The 9,795-nt window shown below is 55.1% G+C and overlaps 1 protein-coding gene across 1 annotated transcript; it reads right to left on the bottom strand.

The window, feature by feature from the left end:
• Nucleotides 1–2,471: 2,471 nt before the first annotated feature.
• On the bottom strand, nucleotides 2,472–3,192 carry LOC110579167 (neuropeptide W-like). Its single transcript, XM_021688710.2, has 3 exons — nucleotides 3,182–3,192; nucleotides 2,697–2,976; nucleotides 2,472–2,651 (listed from the first exon to the last, which is right to left on the bottom strand). The coding sequence occupies exons 1-3, from the start codon at nucleotides 3,190–3,192 to the stop codon at nucleotides 2,472–2,474; spliced, it is 471 nt and encodes a 156-aa protein (XP_021544385.2).
• Between the last annotated feature and the right edge of the window lie 6,603 nt (nucleotides 3,193–9,795).

Raw genomic sequence — 9,795 nt, 5'->3', positions numbered from 1 at the left:
ACTTGGCACCCGGCGCTGGTGAGCACTGGAGAAACATTAGACCCCTGGAAATAGATTTATATGCCTGGGTAAGGGCGGGTCTAGGGCTGGTGCAGCCCTGAGGAGGGCATTTAACATGGCCTGAGGCCCTGGAGTCTTTCTTCTGGGTGGACCATGGGGCCGTTCTGGAATCTGCCCACAGGTCCTGCACTCTGTGTGAGGGAGGGGAAGGAGCAACGAGACTGGGGGACAGGGCAGCCCTGGGGCCCAGCCCTGGAACGTGGATTTTTGTGCCATCGGTGGTGCAGAGTGAGGTGTTGTGCCCTGGAAGTGAGGTCGTCAGGATGCCCGTGCTTTGAAAGGCCGAGTTTGGCAAGAAGCAGGAGCAGGAATGGACTCGGAGTGCAGAGAATGGGTTGACCTGAGGAGTCTGTGGCCACCCCTTCCCTCAGTGCAGATCCTGGAAACAGAGTCAATATAGTCAGGGGTCAGTCAGTAAGATTTGGGAGGGTGGAGAAAAAAGAGCACCCACATTAGGGGACAACATGGGGAGAAGGGTGCACCCAGGAGATGAGCAGGAATTGCCAGTAAGGAGAGGTGGGGGCTTCCAGAGGCCAAGGAGAACGTGGGGGCTGGTTCCATGTATCTTTTTTTTTTTTTAAGATTTTATTTATTTATTTGAGAGAGAGAATGAGAGAGAGCACATGAGAGGGGGGAGGGTCAGAGGGAGAAGAGACTCCCTGCTGAGCAGGGAGCCCGATGCGGGACTCGATCCCGGGACTCCAGGATCATGACCTGAGCCGAAGGCAGTTGCTTAACCAACTGAGCCACCCAGGCGCCCCCATGTGAGTATCTTGAAGCTAGCCAGCTCGACAGGCATGGGACCACCCCTCCTCTGGTCCTGGCTGGGTACCCTAGTGGAAGGCCTTGCCACATGGCCAAGGGAGGGCTCCAAGGGCAGACAGCATCAGGGCACAGTGACTAGGCGCATCAAGGCCCAGGACAGTTGTGGGAGTCAGAGCCCACACCGAAGAGGGTTGACGAGGAGGCAGAAGGGTGGAGGGGCCCACACACTTGTGAGCAGGAGCTGTAAGGGGGCCCAGGGGTCCTTATTCATGACAGCAGAGCATATTTTCGTGGGGGTTGGAGCCAATAACTGAAAATGCAGAGGGGATAAGAGGTGGAAGGGTCTCTGAGGAGGCAAGGGGCCCTTCCTCCCTAGAAGAGGAGCAGGACCTTGAAGAAGGGGGCCAGGGCTTCTCACTTCCTCTCCAGAAGCCATTGGCTGAGGGGAAGGAGGGGGGTGAAGGAGATCAGGTTTGAAATGAATCCTGGGAGACGTGGGAAAGGCTGGGTAGGCTGCTGGTCTTTTTTTTTTTTTTTTTTAAAGATTTTATTTATTTATTTGACAGAGAGAGAGAGAGCACAGATAGAGTGGCAGGCAGAGGGAGAGGGAGAAGCAGGCTCTCCGCTGAGCAGGGAGCCTGATGCGGGGCTCAATCCCAGGACCCTGGGATCATGACCTGAGCTGAAGGCAGACACTTAACCGACTGAGCCACTCAGGCGTCCCAAGGCTGCTGGTCTTAAGGTACCTTAAGGAAGACATTCTCCCCAGCCTGGTCAGGAGGCATAGTGAGGGGGCACTCTGGGGCTCCCGGGAGGCTGGGGTGGGAGCTCTGGCTCAGCTAGTGGTGTGTGAGTCGTTTTCCTCTTTCTGGTGGATGGCAGTGGGACCCAAGGTCTGACTTGTGCCTACCTCCCATGAGACCTCTCCTCTCCTGTGGGACCCTGGGACCTGGTGTGATGACCCCACCCCAGAACAGGAGGGGCAGTACTGGCAGAGAAGGAAGGGGACCTAGGCCCCAGCAGTGTCTCTGCCTCTGTCCCCTCTCCCCCACCCCGCCCCACAAGGACTTACAGATCGAGATGGTTAGGAGGGGGCATCCCCTGGCCAGGGAGAGGGCTCCTGTAATTGCCAGGGTGTGAACGCAGCTGTTTGCACCCCGAAGCTAGATGCCAAGTATACAGCGTGGAGGAAAAGGGTCACACGCGGGAACACATGAACCAGGCAGTTTTTATTGACCAGACCACCTGGCCTGGCCTGAGCTGTTCGCCCAGGAGGAGGAGTAGACTCCTGGGTCAGAAAAGGGGGCATCACCAGCAAGGGCTGCGTTCAGGATGGCCCTGGGGAGAGGTGGGGGCCAGCGAAGATGGTTCACTGCGCGGACCATGGCTGAACACGAGACACTCCGAAGGCTCTAGAAAGAACAGAGCAGGACCTTGGGGAGAAGGCTGTGCACCCTCCACTAACCCTTACCTCCCCCCCCCCCCCCAAGGCTCCTGGAAAGCTTTCTGGGCAAGAAGTGGGAGATAGGAAGGTCGTAGGGTGTCTCGTGGGCACGCGGGCGTGCGCTCCGGGCCCAGATCTCTCCAGATATCCTCCACCCGCTGCTGTCCCGGCCCCCTTTCTCTCCCCACATACCTGGCCTGCTTCACGGAGGTCCAGGAATGGGCGCCCTGCCGCGGCTCCAGTTCAGGCTCGGGCTGCGCAGTTCGCGCCCTGCGCGGGAGTACCTGCGTCCCATCTCCAACAGTTCCCGAACCCCCGAGGAGAGCAGGAGAGCACCGCGAGGGACGGGCGCCGGAGAGAGGGTGTCTTTGGCGGATAGCCCCTGGGGGGACGCGCCCAGGCCTTGGGTGTCCCAGGCAAGGGACGCGGCAGCGGGGCGCAGCGCTCGGCGCCACATGTAGGGCGAGCGGCGCAGCCCCATGAGCAAGCCCGCGGCGCGGCCCACTGTGTGGTAGCGGGGACTCGCCACGTGCTTGTACCAGGCGCCAGCGGGCAGCGCCAGCAGCGCCAGCAGCAGCAACAATGCGAGCACCGGCCGGCCCGCAGGGCCCCGCACGCCCGTGCCCCGCGCCAGGGTGCTCAAGTTGACGGCCGCCCGGCGGGGCAGGCCAGGAGCTAACTCAGATGGGGCTGGGCGCGCCGCGGGACTGCAGCGTCGGGGAGCCGGAGCGTCGGGGGCGCAGCGCGGCGAGGCCAGCTATAACTGCTCGCCGGCCCCGCCCCGCTCGCCCCCGCGGTACTCGCTCAGCTCCCAAAAGGTAGGGGGAGGGATGGAGAGGGAAGAGGGGTCCAGGCTGCTGGGGCAGGGGCGTGGGTTATCGGAGTATCTTCTCTGAGTGGGTGGGCCTTCACCTAGAGCTCATCTTGACGCTCCGCTGGGGGCGCCCCTGCTCCCCCTCAAGAAGAACTGAGGGGATGGGCGGACATGGGCAAAGGGATGCCTCCTTAGCCAGAGCTCTTGCAGGTTGGGCACCAGCAGAGGAAAGACTGGGGGGCTATAAGAACCCTAGTGGGGTCAGAAGCGCTGACTGGTGGGGGTCCTCTGTATCATTCAAGAACTCTCTGTGTATCTCCTCTCCTGAGGGCTGTCTCTTTTCCCCCCACCCCTCCCCCACCCTCTCCCACACTAGCAGGTGGGAGCCCTCCAACCCACTTCCCAGCTGTGGCTGGATGCTTGCAACCACAAGCTTGGTCACATGGAGCCCTCCCTGAGATGGTTAGTGGTTTCCCATGGCTTCCACAATAAAAAGTAAACCCCTCCTCTTACCCCAGCCCTGGCCTGGGCAGGAGAAGGCCCTGTGGACCTCCAGCCTACTCTCTGGCTGTGACCCCCCCCAAGACCACTGTCTCTGGCCAGTTTTTATCTTTCTGCCTTACCTAACAAACTGCGATTCTGCCCGCCTCTGTGTTTCTGTCCTCGAAACGTCCTTCCCTTCCTTCCCAACCCAGCAGACTTGCACTCATCATTCAGGATCCTGCCTACATGGCCCTCATCTGAATAGTCCCCTGGAGTATTCCTCTGTGGCTGTATGTGTTTAACAACCTCTTCCAGAGGGCAGAGCCTGACCCATTCTTGCCTGAGCCCCAGCCCAGGACGGATGCAAACCCCGAAATAATCAGGCCTCACCCCACCCCCAGCAACCACACCACTCATGGAACATTTTCTTGATCCCAGACGCCAGGGATCCTGAAATGTCTTTCTTCTTTTTTTTTTTTTTAAAGATTTTATTTATTTATTTGAGAGAGAGAATGAGATAGAGAGAGCATGAGAGGGGGGAGGGTCAGAGGGAGAAGCAGACTCCCTGCTGAGCAGGGAGCCTGATGCGGGACTCGATCCCGGAACTCCAGGATCATGACCTGAGCTGAAGGCAGTCGCTTAACCAACTGAGCCACCCAGGCGCCCCTTCTTTTTTCTTTTTTTAAAAAAATTTATTTGTCAGGCGCCTGGGTGGCTCAGATGGTTAAGCGTCTGCCTTCGGCTCAGGTCATGATCTCAGGGTCCTGGGATCGAGTCCCGCATCGGGCTCCCTGCTCCGCGGGAGGCCTGCTTCTCCCTCTGCCTCTCTCTCTCTCTCTGTCTCTCATGAATAAATAAATAAAATCTTTTAAAAAAATTTAAAAAATTTTATTTGTCAGAGAGAGAAAGAAGCTGGGGTGGGGGGGAGCACAAAACAGGGGTAGGGGCAGTCAGAGCAGGCAGGGGGAGAAGCAGGCCCCCCGCTGAGCAAGGAGCCTGACACAGGACTCGACCCCAGGATCCTGGGATCATGACCTGAGCCGAAGGCAGACGTTTCACCGACTGAGCCCCCCAGGCATCCCTGAAATGTCTTATTTTGATCTCCAAACAATGCCACGAGGTGGGATAATTTTTTTAAAAAGATTTTATTTTGGGGGGCGCCTGGGTGGCTGTCATTCAGTGTCTGCCTTTAGCTCAGGTCATGATCTCAGGGTCTTGGGATTGAGCTCCCTTATCAGCCTCCCTGCTCAGCGGGGAGTCTGCCTCTCCCTCCCTCTGCCTCTTCCCTGGCTTGTGTGTGCACTCTCTCTCTCCCTCACTCTCTCTCTCAAATAAATAAATAAAATCTTTAAAAACAATTTTAGGGGGGCGCCTGGGTGGCTCAGTTGGTTAAGCGACTGCCTTCAGCTCAGGTCATGATCCCAGGGTCCTGGGATCGAGTCCCGCATCGGGCTCCCTGCTCTGCGGGGAGCCTGCTTCTCCCTCTCCCGCTCCCCCTGCTTGTGTTCCCTCTCTTGCTGTGTCTCTCTCTGTCAAATAAATAAAATCTTTTAAAAAAATTAAAAAATAAAATTAAAAATTATTTATTTATTTACTTATTTTAATGAAAGCCCTTTCTAGGACTTCTGATCTTTTTTTTTTTTTTTTTTTAAGATTTTATTTATTCGAGAGACAGAGAAACAGCACAAGCAGGAGAGAGGCAGAGGGAGAAGCCGACTCAGATCATGATCTGAGCCGAAGGCAGACGCCTCACCATCTGAGCCGCCCAGGCGCCCTGATAAAAAATTTTTAAAAAGATTTTATTTTTTAAAGTAACCTCTATACCCAACATGGGGCTTGAACTCAGAAGTCCAAGATCAAGAGTCGCATGCCCGCCAGGTGCCCCGAAGTGGACGATTATCGACCTCCTTTATCAATGAAGAAAGTAAGGCACAAGGAAAATGGATTTGTTCAGATCACCTGTTGGGTAAGCAGTGGTGCAAATGGGGTCCAACCTAGATCCCCCAGCCTGACAGCACCAGTTTGGGGACCTGAACTGCAGTTCTCCATGGAAACTGCCCCTCGCCCTCTGCCTGTCTCTGCAGCAAAAGGGAAGGCGTGATTCTGGGAGTGAAGGGAACAAAGTCCTTGCTCCCAAGTCTCCCTATCGAGGGGCCACAGAGGGGCTGGGAGTACAGAGGATGCACCTCTAAGGCAGGAGGGGCCCAACTTGGTTGTGGGGAGCCCTGGGGGGGCAGTTAGAAGCAATGGCAGCCCTCCCTACAAAGGCCTTGTGGAACGGGGGAGAAGTGAGCCGAGCCCAGCGCCCTGGGCTTGGTGGTGGGAATGGGGGGGGTGTGCACCTCAACCTCTCCCGTCTGCTTCTTCAATTGCAAACTGGGATGATAAGAGCCCCTCCTCAGCTTACTGTGAGCATTAATCCAGGCACGGGTCTTGGCATTACGCCTGGCACACGGTAGCTGCTCAAAACATGGTCACTACCATCTCTTGCGGTTACTGTTCCCAAGGCTGACCAGCCTCCTAAGCTGTCAGTAAAAACGCTTTGATGGAGGGGTGACTGGCGCAGGGACTGGTGGGGTAGGGGATGCAGAGGGGGCTGCGGGCACACCTGGAGGGGCCTGGAGGACCACAGGGACCCCAGAGTCGTGTGGAAAGCAGCCTCCCCAGGGGGGCCCTTGGCCTGGAGAGCTGCCTGGAGTGTGCAGTGGGCGGGCAGCGCAGCACGACGCGGGTCACCAGGGTCCCCTGACGCTGCACATCCTCCGGGCTAAGAGTACTTGGTGGGGGTGGGAGGGGGGAGAAGCCTGCCTGGAGCCCCCCACTCCACCCAGCGCAGTGGGGGAGAGTCCGGCACCCCCTGGAGATGGCCCAGTAGGATCACTTGTGGCTAGGCGGTAACGGGGTCTGGAGCCATTAGAACACTGAAGTAGAGCTACAGATACCAGACGGATGAATCTCCAAAACAGTATTAAAGAAAGTACCCTGCACGATACTACGTTCCGTATCTAAAGTTTAAATACCCGTCTTGCTTGTTTATGGCTGTGAAACGCAGGGGATGATGAAGGCCCCAGTAAGATGGAGCGGGACTCCTGCTGGGTGACTGTGCAGAAGGCACGTGGGGAGGGAGCCCAGGGCCGGGCTGGGGGAGCAAAGCACACCCTAGTCCTGGGAACTCCCAATGTGGGGTACAGAGGAGGAGGGGCTCTGAGCCCCGCCCAGCCCGAAGCCCAAGGGTCCAGTGACAAAGGCCTCCCCCCTCTCCCTGCTGCAGGGGTCTGGAGCCAAAGCTCCACTCTGGGAGGAGGGGAGGAGGTGACGGGCCCATGAGAGCTGACTCTCCTTTCTGGGACTCACCTCTCCCTTCATCCACCCAACACCCTCCTAGAAACCAGGGGAGCGTGGCTTTGGGCCTGCACACCACCTTTCTCCAACGGCACCAGGCTGCCCGTGGGCCAGGACCATTCAGAGCCTGGCCCCAACAAGGACTCCATCCTAAGGACGCAGTGACCGAGCAAATCTGTTTTGTCTTTTTTTAAAATTATTTATTTCTATCAAGGTAATTTACATGATTAATACAATGCTAGCATAAGGAAGAAATTCAAACTCCCTGACCCACCCTTTCACATCCCAGTCGTGCTCTCCAGAGGCAACAGCTTCCAGGTCCTTCAACTGTTTCTTCTAGTATTTACCCCCTACTTAAAAACCATAAACTTAACTATTCTAAAAATCTGTGGTCTTTTTAAGAAGCCGTAACTAACGTACCCTGAGTAGTGTGCCCATCTCATGTTTTATGCATACATCTGCATGCCCACCGCCCAGAACAAGAGAGCAAGAGTTCAGCTCCCGGGGAGCTCCCTTTGCAGCCCCCCCGCCCCCCTCACCCGCACCCCAGCCAGAAGCCCCCAGCATAAGTTATGACCTCATCAGGGTCCCTACCCTCAGCCGCACCAACATGTGGGGGCGGTCCTGTGCGGTGGAGGACGGTCAGCAGCATCCCTGGCCGTCACTCACCTGTACAGGCAGAGTTAACAGCCCCTGCCCAAGATGTGCCCCAGATATCCTGGAACCTGGGCACACCTACTTGACGTGGTAAGCGGGGGGTGGGGGGACACTGAAGCAGATGAAATTAGGGACGCTCATCAGCGGACCTTAATGGAAGCAGATGGTCCTGAATTATGCAGGTGGGCCCAGCGCCACCACGTCGTTGGTGGAGGGGGGGCAGCGTTGGAGGAGGAGGGGTGACAAGGACGAGGCTGGCAGGGTGCACCTTGCAGATGGAGGAGGGGGCTTCAAAAGCTGGAGAGGAGATGGATTCTCGCCTGAAGGCGTGCACCCCACCTGCATCTTGATTTTATCCCAGGCAGACCTGTTTCGAACTTCCAAATTTCCTAACTGTAAGATAATACATCTGTGTTGTTTTGAAGCTGAAAAGTTTGTGGTCATTTTTTTTTTTTAAAGATTTATTTATCTGACAGAGAGAGAGACAGCGAGAGCAGGAACACAAGCAGGGGGAGTGGGAGAGGGAGAAGCAGGCTTCCCACGGAGCAGGGAGCCCGATGCGGGGCTCGATCCCAGGACCCTGGGATCATGACCCGAGCCGAAGGCAGACGCTTAACGACTGAGCCACCCAGGCGCCCTTGTGGTCATTTTTTAACAGTGGCCATGGGAAACTAATGACCCGGTAGATGTCAGTAATGCTCCCACTCTGCTGTGACCACCACAAACGTCTCTTTGGGGGTAAAACCACCCCCAATTGAGAACCACAGACCCTTAGATTATAAATCGACACTTTCTGATTTATCTGTTTTAGGCAGCACCAGAAGGCTTCCTACAAATTTAGATGAAGCTTTGGCCCTCTCACACCCTCTCCATCCTTCTAGAATTTTGTCACAAATTTTGGTTAACTCAGTAGCCAGCGTTTATATTGTTATGGCTGCGTAGATATTGTTCTCTGCTAAGTGTACTATGATTACATTTCCTATCTCACTGATTGCTTTTTTTACATACTTATTGTGCTATTTTCCCCCAAAGGTTCTGAGAGATAGGTCGAGTTCCTCACAGTACCTTTTCCAGATTCTCAAGCACGCGAGGGCACCCTGATCGGTTCCATGTCTGCTCTGGAGGCTCCCTGTGGGAGATGGTGGCCTCCTACTCCAGCCTGCACACCCCCTTTCCCACACATCCATGTTGGCGTCTCCACACGGGCATCATCCCACGCTCTGCTTTGGCTCTTGTCTGGGTTGGAATCCGTTTTCTGGATGCCAGGTCATCTTCCAACTGGTACTCCCTAACATTTTGGAGACACGAACGCTCTGGTAGTTTCATGTGAATGGGGACATAGGACCTAAATAATTTGTCCCTTTTATGTCAGTGTTTTTATGCCTAATGGAAAGATTTTCTGGTTGTAGAATTTGTGGATGGATATCCCACTCCTTCAGAAATTTGAGGGAATCTCTGGCTTCCAGTTCCAGGAGTAAAGTCCTATTCTCAATCCCTCTTCTAGGATCTTCTCCCTCCTTACCCCCTCCTCCCTAAAGCTGTCCGCCGTACGCCAGGATGATGTCACTTGCTGGGGGCCTTTCTTCCGTGGCTGGGCCCTTCCTTTCAGTGTGAAGACTCACGTTCTTCAGTGACAGCCTGTACTGTCTTATTAGTTCTTGGATAATTTGCGCCTCTCCACTTTCTGTTCTCTCTCACATTCGTATTAATTAGATATTGCACCTTCTAGATTCAAAGTTCCAGCTTCTTTATTTTGTGTTCTGCTTGCTGGGAGATTTCAACTGTATCTTCCCAATTTGCTCTTGAATTTTTACTTATATTTTTGATTTCTAAGAGCCCTTTCTTGTTCTGATTATTTTGTGCTTGTTATTATTCAAGGCATCCTATTCTCATTTCACGGAAGCAGCATCTCTTCTGGGAATATCAAATACAACTCTTTTTTTCCTTTTCTCAAGGTAGGCTCCCCACCCAACACGGGGCTGGAATTCACCACCCCAAGATCAAGAGTCATGTGCTCCACCGACTGAGCCAGCCAGGCACCCGAAATACAGTTCTTTCTAAAACTTCCTTTTGCTCCCTGGGTCTGCTTAGTTTGGTCCATCTTTCACACTGCAGGCTTTCCTCCTGAGTCTGGAGATCCTTGGCTGCCCGTCTGTCCCCATGTGTGAGTGAGACCTGATGCTTTTCTGTGGGGACATGGCTCTGCCAGGCAGTGGGCTTCACTGCAGGA

The sequence above is a fragment of the Neomonachus schauinslandi genome, unplaced genomic scaffold (assembly GCF_002201575.2).
Source record: "Neomonachus schauinslandi unplaced genomic scaffold, ASM220157v2 HiC_scaffold_135, whole genome shotgun sequence".
In the NCBI taxonomy this organism is placed as follows: domain Eukaryota; kingdom Metazoa; phylum Chordata; class Mammalia; order Carnivora; family Phocidae; genus Neomonachus; species Neomonachus schauinslandi.
Note: the sequence above shows the minus strand (reverse complement) of the source record. Positions and strands in the feature narration are given on the sequence as shown.